The sequence below is a fragment of the Triticum dicoccoides genome, chromosome 7A, assembly GCF_002162155.2.
Source record: "Triticum dicoccoides isolate Atlit2015 ecotype Zavitan chromosome 7A, WEW_v2.0, whole genome shotgun sequence".
Taxonomy (NCBI): domain Eukaryota; kingdom Viridiplantae; phylum Streptophyta; class Magnoliopsida; order Poales; family Poaceae; genus Triticum; species Triticum dicoccoides.
The window spans coordinates 197101036-197116853 of record NC_041392.1 but is presented as its reverse complement, the minus strand read 5'-3'; the positions used below and the strand labels follow the sequence as shown (position 1 = coordinate 197116853).

General features: G+C 42.1%; 1 protein-coding gene across 2 annotated transcripts; it reads left to right on the top strand.

Moving 5' to 3' along the window:
- Positions 1-2059: 2059 nt before the first annotated feature.
- Positions 2060-10828, top strand: LOC119334680 (very-long-chain 3-oxoacyl-CoA reductase 1-like). Of its 2 annotated transcripts, XM_037607221.1 has the most exons (5): positions 2060-2414; positions 2511-2799; positions 3520-3589; positions 10048-10168; positions 10343-10828. In XM_037607221.1, the coding sequence occupies exons 1-5, from the start codon at positions 2063-2065 to the stop codon at positions 10654-10656; spliced, it is 1146 nt and encodes a 381-aa protein (XP_037463118.1). In that variant the 5' UTR covers positions 2060-2062; the 3' UTR covers positions 10657-10828. The 2 variants fall into 2 exon arrangements, with proteins under 2 accessions (XP_037463118.1, XP_037463119.1); XM_037607222.1 differs by lacking the exon at positions 10048-10168.
- Positions 10829-15818: the final 4990 nt, after the last annotated feature.

The following is a 15818-nucleotide window of genomic DNA, read 5'->3' as shown; positions in this document are numbered from 1 at the left end:
CGACTCCTAGAAACCTAGCCGCCGTTGCCAAGAACTCCCTCCTCCTCTCCATCCGCAGCCACCGGGGGCCGCCGCCGGCCTAAGCCCGGGGGCCAACGGCGGTGGCGGGGGATCTCCTCTCTCACGCGTCTTCGGGTTGTGGCGGGCCCCCTAGGCATGTGATGGTGCGGCTGATCTGGGTTCTGCGGCGCGACGAATGGATGTTGCAGGTGACGGGTGGCCGGCCCGTCCTTGGACGGCGGCAGCTAGGCGCGGTGGGTGGCCCAGCCTCAGACGGCTACGTGGCTGCGGGCACGCGGCCGGCCGGCCTTTTCGAGCAGCGGCAGTGGTCTGCGGCGGACAGCTAGGCTGCGGTGGCGTGCAAACTGCCTTCAGATCGGCGGCGGCGGCGAGGAGGTCCTGGTGCTCTCGTCGGCGGCATCTCTGGTCAAATCTGTTCTGACCGATGCGACCGGCGCTGGTGGTCATCTCTTCCGTCAGAGATGGTCGGCCTAAGGCTGGGTGTTCGGATCTCCGTATCCATGATCCAGTACTGGCTGCGAGTCGGGAGACATAGTTTCCGGTGAAAACCGAGCCGACGGCGGGTGATGGCGGCCATCTACGTCGTTACCTTGATGAAGGCATCATTGTGTGGCTTATGTCGACCCACTTGTACTTCTCTGGGGAAACCCTAGGATCTAGTCTTCCAGATCAGACGACGACGGCACTGCGGTGGCGTTTCTCTCTTGGGAGCATCTTTTGTGGAGCAGTGCTGGTGCTCAGAGGCAGAAGGTGGAGCGGCTTCGTCTTGCACGGAGCTTCGATGGAGATGTCAAGTTATGCCAAACCGACAGGTGCTACGCTTTCTCATGCCTGGTCGGCAGGTGCTACGCATGACAGATCTTTCAAAGACTTCAAGTTGTGTCGGCTGGTGGTACTTGGCGGCATGGTGTTGAGGTGTACCGGCGGCGACCGCGGCGTGCTCAGCCATTCGCGCGCAGGGTGGTGGTGCCGTTGGGCACCGTGGTGGCGTTGACGGCAGCTAGACCGGGCAAGAATGATGCGTCAGTACAGATCTGAAGATGGAGTGGTGGCAGTTGGTGGTGGCGGCATCTGAGAGCGCGTCAGACCAGTGTGTGTCCATACCCGGCAAGTGGCTTGGTTGGGGGCCTCAGGTCTTAGATGTTAGCTTGTGTGCGAGGTCTGTGGTATTAGGTCCGGACTATCAGCATCCCTTCATCAGCTGGATAGGAGTAGCGACAGTTTTCGCATAAACGGTAGCTTCAGACTTATTATTGTATTCTTTGTAAGGTCTTTGCTGAATAATTAATAAAATGACTGCATGCATAGCCCAGATGCAGAGGACGGGAGTGATCCTCCTTCTTTAAAAAAACATGTTCATTTATAAAATGACAGCTTTTTTTAGGTTTAATAAAAAAATGAAACTGCTTAATAAATAAATAAACAGAGCACATTGGTTTTTTTAGCATCAGTACAGACACAAGCGCTCATATACACGCGCATACACTCACCCCTATGAAGGCACACATGCACACCCTACCCCTATGAGCACCTCCGAGAGACTGAGCCGGCATATCATTTTGAGATTTACGAAGTCACCGTAGGCGCCTCGTCGTCGATGGGAACGTCTCCTCCCACTGAAAGCGCATCGCCGAAAATCCTGAAATAAATCCAGGAATAATGCGAGCACCAGGATTTGAATCCTGGTGGGTTGGGGATATCACTGTCCACATAACCAACTCAACCACAGGTTGATTCACAACAGAGCACATTGGTTGATGTGCATATTGTTATGGTTTTTCAACCGTTAACAAACAACTGCATGAGACATGTCCCCGCCAAAAAAAACTGTATGAGACATGTGTTTCTAAAGTCCGAATTCAAAATTTTAAAACAGTGAAATACGCGTTGCATCGTTTTCAAACGAAGGAGTACTTGGAAGTGCACATCGTGCACAGCTCGTAGTTGGCAGCCGACCAGCCGTGGTAAATGCACACTGTTTATTTAATAGGAGAGAGGATGTCATGGTGTCATAAAGAAAAAGGGGAGAGAACGGCGAGAGATGGCATTCCTCAGTCAAGCGCAGGCGGCGCCGGCATGGTTCCTCTCGCTGGCCTTCCTCGGCACCCTTTACGCCGCTGCATTCTCGTTCCGGCTCCTCGCCCACCTCGCGCTCTGCTTGCGCCGGCCGAAGGACCTCCGGCGCCGCTACGGCGCCTGGGCCGTCGTCACCGGCCCGACGTCCGGCATCGGCCGGTCCGTCGCCCTGGAGCTCGCCAGCCGGGGGCTCAACCTCGTGCTCGTCGACCTCAACGCCGCCAATCTCAAGGAAATCGCTCACACCGTCAGATCTCGCCACGCCGTGCAGACCAAGACCGTGGTGTTCGATCTCTCGCTCGTTTCTACTGCCCAAGGTAATTAAACTTGTACTACTACTCAAACTCAAGCACGGCACAGAAGCAAATAGCAACGAATCGCTTCATCACTCTCATGGTGACCGCCGCCGGCAGGTGACGAGGCGATGCGGCGGCTCCGAGAGGCCGTGGCGGGGCTGGACGTGGGAGTGCTGGTGAACAACGCCGGGGTGGCGAAGCCGGGCGCCGTGTACCTGCACGAGGCCGACGTGGAGGCCTGTGTGAGGATGATGCGGGTGAACCTGTGGGCGCTGACGGAGGTGACCGCCGCGGTGCTGCCGGGGATGCTGGAGCGACGCAGGGGCGCCGTCGTCAACATGGGCTCAGCCTCGTCGGAGGCCATCCCCTCCTTCCCCCTCCACACCATGTACGCTGCCACCAAAAGGTATGTCTCACACAAGCGGACTGGGATCAGGTGACATGCGCTACGGTCCCACACCATGTACGCCGTCACCAAAAGGTATGTCTCACACAAGCGGACTGGGATCAGGTGACATGCGCTACGGTGACATGCACGGTGACATGCGACTCAAATCCAAATTTAAACATTGTGAAAAAATCTGAAAAAAATCATACATATTCACAGCACATACTAAGTTAACCCCTAAAAATTTCAGATCAAAACTCGAAACATACATCGAGAAACGAAAAAGAGAAATCTGTCATGAATAGTTTCCGAATGGTTCTCTGTAGACTATTCACATCTAAGTTTCTCTTTTTCGTTTCTCGATGTATGTTTCGAATTTTGATCTGAAATTTTTAGGGGTTATCTTAATATGTACTGTGAACATGCATGATTTTTTTTCAGATTTTTTCGCAATGTTTAAATTTGAATTTGGGCCGTATGTCACCGTGCATGTCATCGTATAATATGTGCTGTGAACATGTATGATTTTTTTCAGATTTTTTCGCAATGTTTAAATTTAAATTTGAGCCGCATGTCATCGTGCATGTCATCGTAGCGCATGTTACCTGATCCCAGTCCCACACAAGCGGGGCATTTCGCGGTACGGTGGAGCAAATTTAGTTCCTATGGATGGAGCGAGACTGTGAGACTGATTGGTTTTTCTGCTTACATTACACGTCGGTGGTTCATTCCAAGCAGGTATGTTGCGCAGTTCTCCAGGAGCCTTTACGTTGAGTACAGAAGCAAAGGGATCGATGTGCAATGCCAGGTAATATATATTGCCCGTTACATGTTCGACGCATATTTAGCTTCATCTGAGAGTCCCTTTGATTCAATGGATTTCCATGCAAAAAGATGAAGGATTCTAATTCTTATGAACTTTTCATACACGTTGGCTGTTTGATTGCAATCCATAGGATTTTTTCCTTTAGGATTTATTTTGTAATTTCCATCCACTTCCAAACTCACGTAAGGAAACAGATGTTTTTCCTGCGTAAAATCAAACAACCATACAATCATGTATGTCATGACACTCTATTCGTGTGCTTTTCTATTCATGCGTTTTATTTATCATGTGAATCAGTGAGGCCCTGAATTGTTTCCCTATATAGAGATGATTGTTCAAAGACTAGAAGATATCGAGATTATTGGAGAAGTACTTATGAACTACTGGGATAAAAAATCTAGAATATGTAAAAAACATAATAAATACTCCTTCCGTTCCTAAATATATGTACTTTTAGAGATTCCACTATAAAGACTATATTCGGATGTATATATATCGACGTCTTTTAGAGTATAGGTTCACTCATTTTGCTCCCTATGTAGTTTATACTGGAATCTCTCGAAAGACTTATATTTAGGAACAAAGGGAGTACATAATAGAGGTAATATCACCGAAAGTTATAGAACTTGCGTCACACGTTTAGTTTGGTGCTAGTACTTTCAAAAATATGGTTTTGTGGTTACATAATTTGACTCAAGCGTGCAGATACAGTCACACTACGTATATGTTGACGTATCCATGTGCATGACCCCACTTGTCATTGACCGATGGCGCTGGGCGTGATGTATTTTACACAGAACACCCTCAAAAAAATTATTTGCGGAAAAAGTCAACCACAGCGACACATTTTTTGCACAAAACATCCTCAAATTGTTTATTTATAGAATAGCAGGACCATGGTACTGTACATATATGTGAAAATTAACAAACAAAAAGCGTGCACCAGGACTCAAACCCACTAACAATTTATTTAACACAAAACAGTCTAGCCACGCCACTAGGATATTCTAGTCAGGTTGTTAAGTATGGATAACCAGCGTATATGCACTTGAGGAGGACTTATGTGGAGCTTAATTGGGCTGTGGATACTACAGCCCATTTTTCGCGCGCTATTTTTCTTTAAAGATAATTTCTAAAACATATATAAGTAATAAAGTTATGAACTCCTAAAAAGGTAATAAAGTTACGTTCAAATATTTGTGTGTTAAAACTATTATATATACAGATGATGATTAGTATATAAAACATTTAAATATAAAACTGTGCATTATATATTTAATATTTAGTAAACATAAGTAATAAAAGAATTTAAGACATTTGTAAAACATAACTAATAAAATTATGTTCAAATATTTGTTTCTTAAAAATACAATACATGCAAACAATCATTTCTAAATAAAAACTTTAAATATAATTTTTCTATTATTTAAAAACTATTTAGTTAATATGTACATTGAAAATGTTTATTAGATGAATATGTTTAATTAATCCAAAAAATATACACTTCTGGCTTATATTTAAATTACACAAAAAGATGAACACAAACATTTACTAAATATTTATGACTATTCACTTGTGTAAAAAAATTTATTCATGACTTATATTTAAAAAAGTTATATAACTTAAATATTAGCCACGCCTGAATATTCATATTAACAGTTTAAATTTTAAATTATTAATATTTTGAATTATATAAACATTGAACTATACAAATGTGCGTATATATAATTATTCAAATGTTCATATAATTAAAATAATATTTTTTGAATTGTAACTGTGAAAACCAAATATGCAATACGCACAGTTATATAGTACACATGTTTATGAGTCAATTACATTCGTGGTGCTACAACTTGACGTAAATGGTCATTTTGGTGCTAAAAGTCATGGTGTACATTGAAGTGGTGCGAAAACTTGACATTGACGTGCAAATACGGTGCTTATCTCATTTGTATACGGAGTCGGTGCTGACCAGGCGCATGGGGCCCGCTGTCAGCCACTCGACCAGAGAGAAGGGACGTGTGGCCAGATTTTTTTCAAAAGCACCCTTGAAATATTTTTTCACAAAAAAATCCCTGTTGAGGCCAGATTTTTTTCAAAAGCACCCTCGAAATATTTTTTCCCAAAAAAAATCCCTGTTGACGTGGGAAGATTTTGTCACCTCTATGAGTAGTGGGTCCCGCATGTCACCTGAGACCGAAAACAAAATGCCGGGATCGAACCCTGTTGAGGCCAGATTTTTTTCAAAAGCACCCTCGAAATATTTTTTCCCAAAAAAAAATCCCTGTTGATGTGGGAAGATTTTGTCACCTCTATGAGAAGTGGGTCCCGCATGTCACCTGAGACCGAAAACAAAATGCCGGGATCGAACCCACAACAATGTCCTCACAAACAAGCTGGCAAACCACCGCACCGATTAAGTCTTCTACGGGCAATACGGGTAAACATATTATATGTATTTTAATCGCAGCGCAGGCGGAGGTTAAATGGGCTGTACATCTCGCGGCTTATTTTCCACCTGTTAGTTTCTTTTATTTTTCAGCAGAAAGTATCTAAATTATAAGTTCTTAAAAAATCTAAATTATATTCTCGGTAATAAAAATAACGAATGAATATTTGTGTTTATAAATATTGTACTACCTCTGTTCACTTTTATAAAACGTTTTAGACATTCAGACACTGTTGAAAACAGCACAAAGCAAGCTGTCTGAAACGTCTTATAAAAACAAACAAAGGGAGTACATGCAAACAGAATAAATTATTTTATAAAACTTTTCACATATTATTTAAATAATATTTATGAATTATAACAGTGTTTGCAAACTATAGAACTAAAAAAATTACAATTAAGAAAATTAGTTTAGGTATACAACATTTCAATAATCATATGCATGTTTGTATAGTTCAATGTTTTTATAATAAAAAATAATCATAATTTATAATTTAAGCTGCTCATATGAATATTCATTTTCTATAATTTGAATATAAGCCGTGACTGTATAATATTTATGTATTCATTAAATATTTTAATTTTATTAAATGTCAATATTAACTAAATTTTTTATATCATGCAAGGATGTATATTTAAATGTTATTATTCACTAATAATATTTTCCATGTATAATATTTGTATCGCACAAATATTTGAACATATTTTTTTATCAATTATGTTTTACAAATAAATTTAAAAAAGGAACAGGTGTAGAATGGGCCGCACTATCTGCAGCCAATAAAAGCTCCGCATGCTGCCAGGTTAGTACAGATAGCTTTCTTATCCAAATTTGACATGAGACTTTGTTGCCGTGTTGGTTAGCAGTACTGATGACTATTTGTCGGGTATGGGCTCGAGTCCAGGTGGCCTCACTTTTGATATAATTTTCACTCTTCTCTGACAGGTGGGACCCACTCCTAATATAGGGGAAAAAGTCCACTCTTCCACGTCAACAGGTTTTTTTTGTGAAAATATATATTTCGAGGGTGTTTTCCAAAAAAATCAGGCCACGCACCCCTTCTCTCCGGTGCAGTGGCTGACAGCGGGCCCCACACGCCTAGTCAGCACCTACCCCGTATATAAACGAGATAAGCACCGAATTTGCATGTTAATGTCAAGTTTTTGCACCACTCCAATGTACATCACAACTTCTAGCACCAAAGTGACCATTTACGCCAAGTTGTAGCACCATCAGTGTAATTGACTCCATGTTTATATCTTTTAAAAAATAGGACGGACAAAATAGGCTGCAGTATTCTTAGCCCATTTAAGCTCCACATACATGCACCCTCATTTAATACATTTATGTTCGTTATCCATGTCAGACATCCCAACCTGATCTATTGTAGTGGCTTTTCTGTATTGAGTTAAAATAATTGGCCCCTGGTTCGAGTCCTGATGTTAATTTTTGCATTTTGTCTTCTCGTGTTAGAAAATAGTTGGTCGTCGGTTCGAGTCCAGGCATACGCTTTTTGTTGTTAATTTTCGCATGTGTAGTATTGTGGTCTTGTTCCCCGCAAAAAAAAATATTGCCGTCTTGTTTTCTGTAAATAAAAAAAGTTAGGGTGTTTTGTGCAAAATGCATCGATGTTGTTGAATTTTCCCACATAAAAAAATTCAGGGTGTTCTATGTAAAAATACGTCACACCTAGCGCCATTATTCACTGACAAGTGGGGCCAAACACATGGATACGCCTGCATACACGTACTGTGACTGTATCTGCACGCTTGAGTCAAGTTAGATGACCACAAAACCGTATTTGCGAAGTTCTAGCACCAAACTGAACATGCAACACAAGTTCTATGACTCATGGTGATATTACCTCTACATAATATGTCACCCCAAAGGACAAGTAAGACTTTAAAATATACATTGAACAGTTGCTGAAATTAGGAGTAATAGGAGAAAGTAGAAACCGGGGCATAGGTCTTTATGTGAGTCACCACTAAAATAGTTATAGGCAAATAAAGAAAGAGACCTGATGACAACACGGTAGAAGATGCTTATAACATTGCAAACAAACAATATTGGATTAATAGAAAATAAGGAAACAAATATGTTTCAAAACTCAATTTAAAACACTAATTTGCAGTCAAAATGGAAGAAGAATCTATAGAGTGGGTAACACTTGCATGCCCTCAAGTACATTTCAGTGGCTTCTGACAACCTTTGGAATAAAAAATGCATCCGGATTACTTTTAAAAAATGCAAAATATATTTAATGAAAATGAAGAATTCATATAGGTATATGTAGAACATGAGTTGATATTCTCTAAACCGGACAAAGAACATATGGCTCGTCGTGAAAAAATGAGTAGAGCAAAACGGGTTAATATTATCGAGAGAGAAAACGGAAATCTGCAAAGAAAAGATAGTTTGTTGACATGAAATAGGAAAGGGAAAGATATATTTACAAGAGAAAATTTCCAACTTCTTACAATTCCATGACACTATGAAGAAAGAGGAAACCCCAAAATATCCCATGTGTAAAGAATGTTTGGTATAATGGCGCTTGATCCTTTAGACGGGTAATATATAGACGAAAAGATCAATGTACTGGAAATGAAAATGTTGAACGTCTATTATATCATAGTTTTCTTAGGGCCAGCTTAATTCATTGTTTTAGTCATCAAAAAAGGGCAACCTGGTGCATGGAGCTCTCGCTTGCGCAGGGTACGTGAAAAGATCCGATCACTTTGGATCTATAGTACACAATCTTGGCCTACATTTTTATAAGAGGACTTGAACCCCAAGGCTCCCTTCTGTTTTAGTCGTCGAAACCAGCATAAAATCATGCCCGATTACTTCTCCTCTGAGGGATGAATGTTATGCTTGTTTGGCGGATTTGTACTGCACCGAATCATCTTTTTCAATTTTCCAGGAAAAAATAAAGCATTAAGAGTCCCATATTCCAATAGGTTGACTTGTCCTATTTGCCGCTCAATGTGACAACTAATTGGACAAACTCCACACCAGCCATACGGGTTGGTAATGGAGCGGCATATTTAGGTCCCTGTTTTTCAGGAAAAAGTGAACATGGTACCTCCTATTTGACGCATTTCATGCAAACAGAGCCGTGACGCACAGGGCGAGCGCGACTCGGATGGACCATTAGAGGCTGCTGTAGCGAGCAGGCTACTGTATACTAATTTTACCTTTACTAAAAAAGTATACTGGTTTGGTACTGTAGTAAACATACTGTAGCATCGACCTTTGAACAGTTTTAAAATTCCAAGTTCTTTTTAAAATTTATGAACATTTTTAAAGGTAAAAAAATCAGAACGTGAATGAATTTGGAAATTGCTAACATTTTTTAAAAAGGTGAACATTTTTAAAATCCCCCCCCCAATATTCGAATAAATTAACATTTTTTAAATTTGTGAACAAAGTTTAAAAACTGAACCATTTTTTGAAATCCTGAAGAATTTTGTGAAAACACAAACATTTTCAAATATTTTTTTAATTTGTGAACAATATTTGAAAACAAGGACTTTTTTAATATTCTGAGCTATTTTTAAAAATCATGAAAATTTAGAAATCCCTATACATTTTATAAAAACGTGAAATTTTGAATTTTTGACAAAATATTGAGTGCAGGAACATTTTTTGAAACTCTGATGATTTTATAAAAATTGGGAATGTCTAGGGCATATCTCAAATAAAAACAATAAGAAAAACAAACGGAAGACTCACGAACGAGGAAGAGGAAGTAACAGAAATGGACAAAAAGGGCAGCCCTGCGTCAAATAGGGTTTCCCCATTAACGTGAGCTCGGGTGTGTGGAAATCCCTCAGAGGAGCCTTTCATCTAGTTTTTCTAGACCTTTCTAACTTCATGAGGCTTCTCATGACAAAGATAGTGGGAATTTAAGTTAAAAAAAGTTTCTTTTTAAAGAAGATAGTAAGAGCTTTTTCTTTGAGATGTCTAAAAAATGGTTTCTTTTGACAGTACCGTGGTACATTGACATATTTGCATTATGTGCATGGATGCGCTCTCGAAGCAAGCTTTCATCCCGCTTTATATGTAAAGCAACAATCACACAAAGTACATGACCGAATGATGCAAGATGGTGAGATAGTACTCTTACAAAGCCGATTCCGGAATAATCGAGGAAGGTAGAACGCAAACGACTACACAACTGAAAGATAACGTAGAAAGACCTGAAAACACCGCCACAATACGCCTTAATACACGTAAGCTCCACCCCGCTCTCGCTAACCAGCTAGCACTTTATTTCGTGCAGGCTCCGTTCTACGTGGCGACCAGGATAGTGTCAAGGCTGGCAGAGACCGGGCGGGCCGGGCGCCTCTCTATGTTCCTCATTGCGCCGACGCCCGACGCGTACGGGAGCGCGGCGGTGCGCTGGATCGGCCACGGCCCGCCCCTCTGCGCCCCCAACCTCGGCCACCAGCTCCTGTGGTGCCTCGCCGCCGTCCTGCCGGACTTCGTCCACGACTGGCTCCGCATGCGCGAGCACCTGCAGCACAGAGCGCTGGCTCAGAGAGCGTCGAGACGTCGTGCCGGCGTGCCAATAACTGTCAAGTGAATTCCTGGTGATCTTGGACGACATGCCTGTGTTCCACAAACCACACGCTCTGGTGTTCAATTAACTGAATTTCCGATGAACTGAATCATGTAATCGTATTTTGCCGACATGCAATTATTTGTCCACGCACTGCACCTTCACCGTTCGTTAATTAGTTGCATCCAACACTTACCGTTTGATAAAGAGCGCGTACAATGCAAATCTTGCACAAGTCTTTAGGAAAAGGAAGTTGATTCTTTTTCTGTTTGCCAGAAAACCTATCCGAGAGCAAAGTGTTTCTTTAAGCAATAACACTGGCTATTTCTTAAAGAAGCACTTGCCTTCCCTAAAATATCACACCACATGCACACATTCATGCTGGCTACTGAGTACCGGAGCCACTGAAACTGCATGCGAGATTGATGATAATCATCGTGTTCTTCCTGCTATCCATAGATCACTACACGAAAAAACATATTCTACCTTGTGTTTCTCGATACGTGAGTGTAAATTATTGGTCACTTGGCTTACGCCACTGTACACCGTGTGTGAACCTGCGGTGCACTTTAACATGTGCCTCAACGTACTGCCATGTACGACGTGACACCCCTCAAAAACACTCTGGCCTTCAGGGATTAAAGCCGAGTGTTTTAGAGGCCCGCACGGTTAGTGTAAATTGGTCACTTGGCTTACGGCACTGTACACCGTGTGTGAACCGGCGGTGCACTTTGACATGTGCCTCAGTGTACTGCCACGTACGGCGTGACACCCCTCAAAAACTCTCGGCCTTTAGGGGTTAAAGCCCAGTGTTTTAGAGGCCCGCATGGTGAATAGCGGTGCCACGTGGTCGTGCTCGTCGCAGTTCATAGCGCCGTGAAGAGGTCGTACGTAATCCACGGGCCATGCATGTACGGCGTGTGCCTTCAACAACACACACGGCATAATGCATGCTGGCAGACGGTTGTTCACACGCAATGCCAGTGGCATGATCGTCTGGATTCTGATACCACCATTAATGCATGCATAACGCTGATACATCTATTTTGCATCATACTTTTATATCGATACTTATTGCATTATGGGCTGTTATTACACATTATATCACAATACTTATGCCTTTTCTCTCTTATTTTATAAGGTTTACATGAAGAGGGAGAATGCCGGCAGCTAGAATTCTGGACTAGAAAAGAAGCAAATATTATAGACCTATTCTGCACAACTCCAAAAATACTGAAACTTCACGAAGAATTATTTTGGAATATATAAAAAATATTGAGCAAAGAAAGCACCAGAGGGGGCCACCTGCCATCCACAAGGGTGGAGGGCGCGCTCCCGTACCTTGTGGGCCACCTGGCAGTCCCCCAATATCCATCTTCTGCTATATGGTCTGTTTTGACCTGGAAAAAAAATCAGAAGGTAGCATTCGGGACGAAGTGCCGCCGTTTCGAGGCGGAACTTGGGCCGAACCAATCTAGGGCTCCGACAGAGCTGTTCTGCCAGGGAAACTTCTCTTCGGGATGGGGAAATTGAAGCCATCGTCATTGCCAACGATCCTCTCATCGAGTGGAGGTCAATCTCCATCAACATCTTCACTAGCACCATCTTCTCTTAAACCCTAGTCATCTCTCGTATCTGATCTCTGTCTCAAAATCTTAGATTGGTACCCGTGGGTTGCTAGTAGTGTTGATTACTCCTTGTAGTTGATGCTAGTTCGTTTATTCAGTGGAAGATCATATGTTCAGATCCTTAATGATAATTAATACTTCTCTAATTATGGACATGAATATGCTTGATACGTCTTCGTCGTATCTACTTTTCCAAACTCTTTTGCCTTTGTTTTGGACCCTAATTTGCATGATTTGAACGGAACTAACCCGAACTGACGCTATTTTCAGCAGAATTGCCATGATGTTATTTTTATGAAGAAATAAAAGTTATCGGAATGACCTGAAAATACACGGAGATCAGTTTTGGAATTAATAAAAAATATTGTCAAAAGAATCAAGTGAAGGGGGCCCACACCCTGGCCACAAGGGTGGGGGGCGCGCCCTCCGTCATAGTTGCCCCCTGGACCTCCACCAACCTCAACTCCAACTCCATATATTCACGTTCGGGAGAAAAAAATTAGAGAGAAGGATTCCTCATGTTTTACGATACGGAGCCGCCGCCAAGCCCTGTTCTTCCTTGGGAGGGCAGATCTGGAGTCCGTTCTGGGCTCCAAAGAGGGGAATCTGTCGCCATCGTCATCATCAACCATCCTTCATCACCAATTCATGATGCTCACCGCTGTGCGTGAGTAATTCCATCGTAGGCTTGCTGGACGGTGATGGGTTGTATGAGATTTACCATGTAATCGAGTTAGTTTTGTTAGGGTTTGATCCCTAGTATCCACTATGTTCTAAGATTGATGTTGCTATGACTTTGCTATGCCTAATGCTTGTCACTAGGCCTGAGTGCCATGATTTCAGATCTGAACCTATTATGTTTTCATGAATATATTTGTGTTCTTGGTCCGATATTGCAAGTTATAGTCACCTACTACATGTTATGACGTGGCAACCCCGGAGTGACAATAGTCGGGACACTTCCCGGTGATGACCGTAGTTTGAGGAGTTCATGTATTCACTAAGTGCTAATGCTTTGGTCTGGTACTCTATTAAAAGGAGGCCTTAATATCCCTTAGTTTCCAATAGGCCCCCCCGCTACCACGGGAGGGTAGGACAAAAGATGTCATGCAAGTTCTTTTCCATAAGCACGTATGACTATATTCGGAATACATGCCTACATTATATTGATGAACTGGAGATAGTTCTGTGTCACCCTATGTTATAACTGTTGCATGATGAATGCCATCCGACATAATTATCCATCATTGATCCATTTCCTACGAGCTTTTCACATATCGATCTTTGCTTCGTTTTTTCCATTGCCACTGTTATGATTGCTACAAAACTGCTACTGTTACTTTTGCTACTCTTACCATTACTTCCATACTACTTTGTGCTACCTCTTGAGCTTGCATTGGTTTTTCCCTTGAAGAGGAAAGGATGATGCAGCAAAGTAGAGTAAGTATTTCCCTTAGTTTTGAGAACCAAGGTATCAATCCAGTAGGAGACAACGCGATAAGCCACCGAATACCTGCACAGACAAACACCAACCTTGCACCCAACGTGATAAAGGGGTTGTCAATCCCTTCACGGTTATTTGCAACGTGAGATCTGATAGAGATGGATAAACAGTAAAGTAATATTTTTGGTATTTTTGGTTTATAGATCGAAAAGTAAAAGATTGCAAAGAAAGTAAATAGGAAACTAGAATTATAGATCGGAAACTTATAATATGGAAAATAGACCTGGGGGGCATAGGTTTCACTAGAGGCTTCTCTCAAGATAGAAATTATTACAGTGGGTGAACAAATTACTGCCGAGCAATTGATAGAAGAGCGCAAAGTTATGATGATATCTAAGGCAATGATCATGAATATAGGCATCACGTCCGTGTCAAGTAGACCGAAACGATTCTGCATCTACTACTATTACTCCACACATCGACCGACTCCTGCCTGCATCTAGAGTACTAAGTTCATAAGAACAGAGTAACACATTAAGTAAGATGACTTGATGGAGCGGGATTAACTCAAGAAATATTATGAAAACCCCATCTTGTTATCCTCGATGGCAACAATACAATACGTGTCGGTTCCCCTTTTGTCACTAGGATCGAGCACCGCAAGATTGAACCCAAAGCTAAGCACTTCTCCCATTGCAAGGAAAACCAATCTAGTTGGCCAAACCAAATCGATAGTTCGAAGAGACTTGCAAAGATATCAAATCATGCATATAAGAATTCAGAGGAGATTCAAATAGTATTCATAGATAAGCTGGTCATAAATCCACAATTCATCGGATCTCAGCAAACACACCGCAAAAGAGTATTACATCGAATAGATCTCCAAGAACATCGAGGAGAACATGGTATTGAGAGTCAAAGAGAGAGAAGAATCCATCTAGCTACTAGATATGGACCCGGAGGTCTGTGGTAAACTATTCACGCTTCATGGGAGAGGCAATGGTGTTGATGTAGAAACCCTTCGTGATCGAATCCCCCTCTGGTAGGATGTCGTAAAAGGCCCCAAGATGGGATCTCATGGATACAAAAGGTTGTGGCGGTGTAAAAGTGGTTTTGTGGCTCCCCTGTAAGTTTTTCGAGTATATGAGTATATATAGGAGGAAGATCTAGGTCAGGAGGTCACCGAGGGGCCCATAAGGTTGGGGGCCACGCCCTACCCCCCTGGGCGCGCCCTCCACCCCTGTGGCTGCCTCGTGGCTCTTCTGACTTGCACTCCAAGTCTCCCGGGTGTCTTCTGGTCCGAGAAATATCATCGCGAAAGTTTTATTCCGTTCAGACTCCGTTCGGTATTCCTTTTCTGCGAAACTCTATAACAAGGAAAAACATAAACTCGAAGTGGCACTGGGCTCTAGGTTAATAGGTTAGTCCTAAAAATCATATCAAATAGAGTATTAATGCATATAAAACATCCAAAACATATAATATAATAGCATGAAACAATCAAAAATTATAGATACGTTGGAGACGTATCACTTTGCTACTAAATACTTTGCCGCAGATACATGTGTGGTTGAATTGACAACTCAGCTGCTAATACTTGAGAATATTCTTTGGCTCCCCTTGTGTCGAATCAATAAATTTGGGTTGAATACTCTACCCTTGAAAACTATTGCGATCCCCTATACTTGTGGGTTATCAAGACCTTTTTTTGGAGCCGTTGTCGGGGAGCATAACTCTATTCTCTGAGTCACTTGGGGTTTATATCTGTTGATCACTATGAGGAATCTAAAAGACAACAAAACCAAGATATATCCCTCAACTACGAGGGGAGTTAAGGAACTGCCATCTAGCTCTGCACTTCATTCTCCTTTTGTTTTAAGTAAACTTGCGACACCTACACCTGTTATTGATTCCAATATGTCACATGTTATTGATGATGCCACTTCGGCTATGCATGGTGCTTATGATGAAACTACTTCTCTGCTCGATAATACTGTGCCACCAGGTGAATTTCTTGATGAACAACTTGCTAGGGTTAGAGAGAATGAAATTACTAAAACTGATGATATTATTGAAACTGAAGATTATGATTCTCCCCCTAGGTATGAATTGCCTATTGTACCTG

Bases quoted from the DNA above. Each gene is read 5' to 3' on its own strand.
- LOC119334680 (XM_037607221.1), top strand. From the start codon at position 2,063: ATGGCATTCCTCAGTCAAGCGCAGGCGGCGCCGGCATGGTTCCTCTCG. The intron at 2,415-2,510 runs GTAATTAAACTT...CGCCGCCGGCAG, and splicing joins GCTCGTTTCTACTGCCCAAG to GTGACGAGGCGATGCGGCGG. The intron at 2,800-3,519 runs GTATGTCTCACA...CATTCCAAGCAG, and splicing joins ATGTACGCTGCCACCAAAAG to GTATGTTGCGCAGTTCTCCA.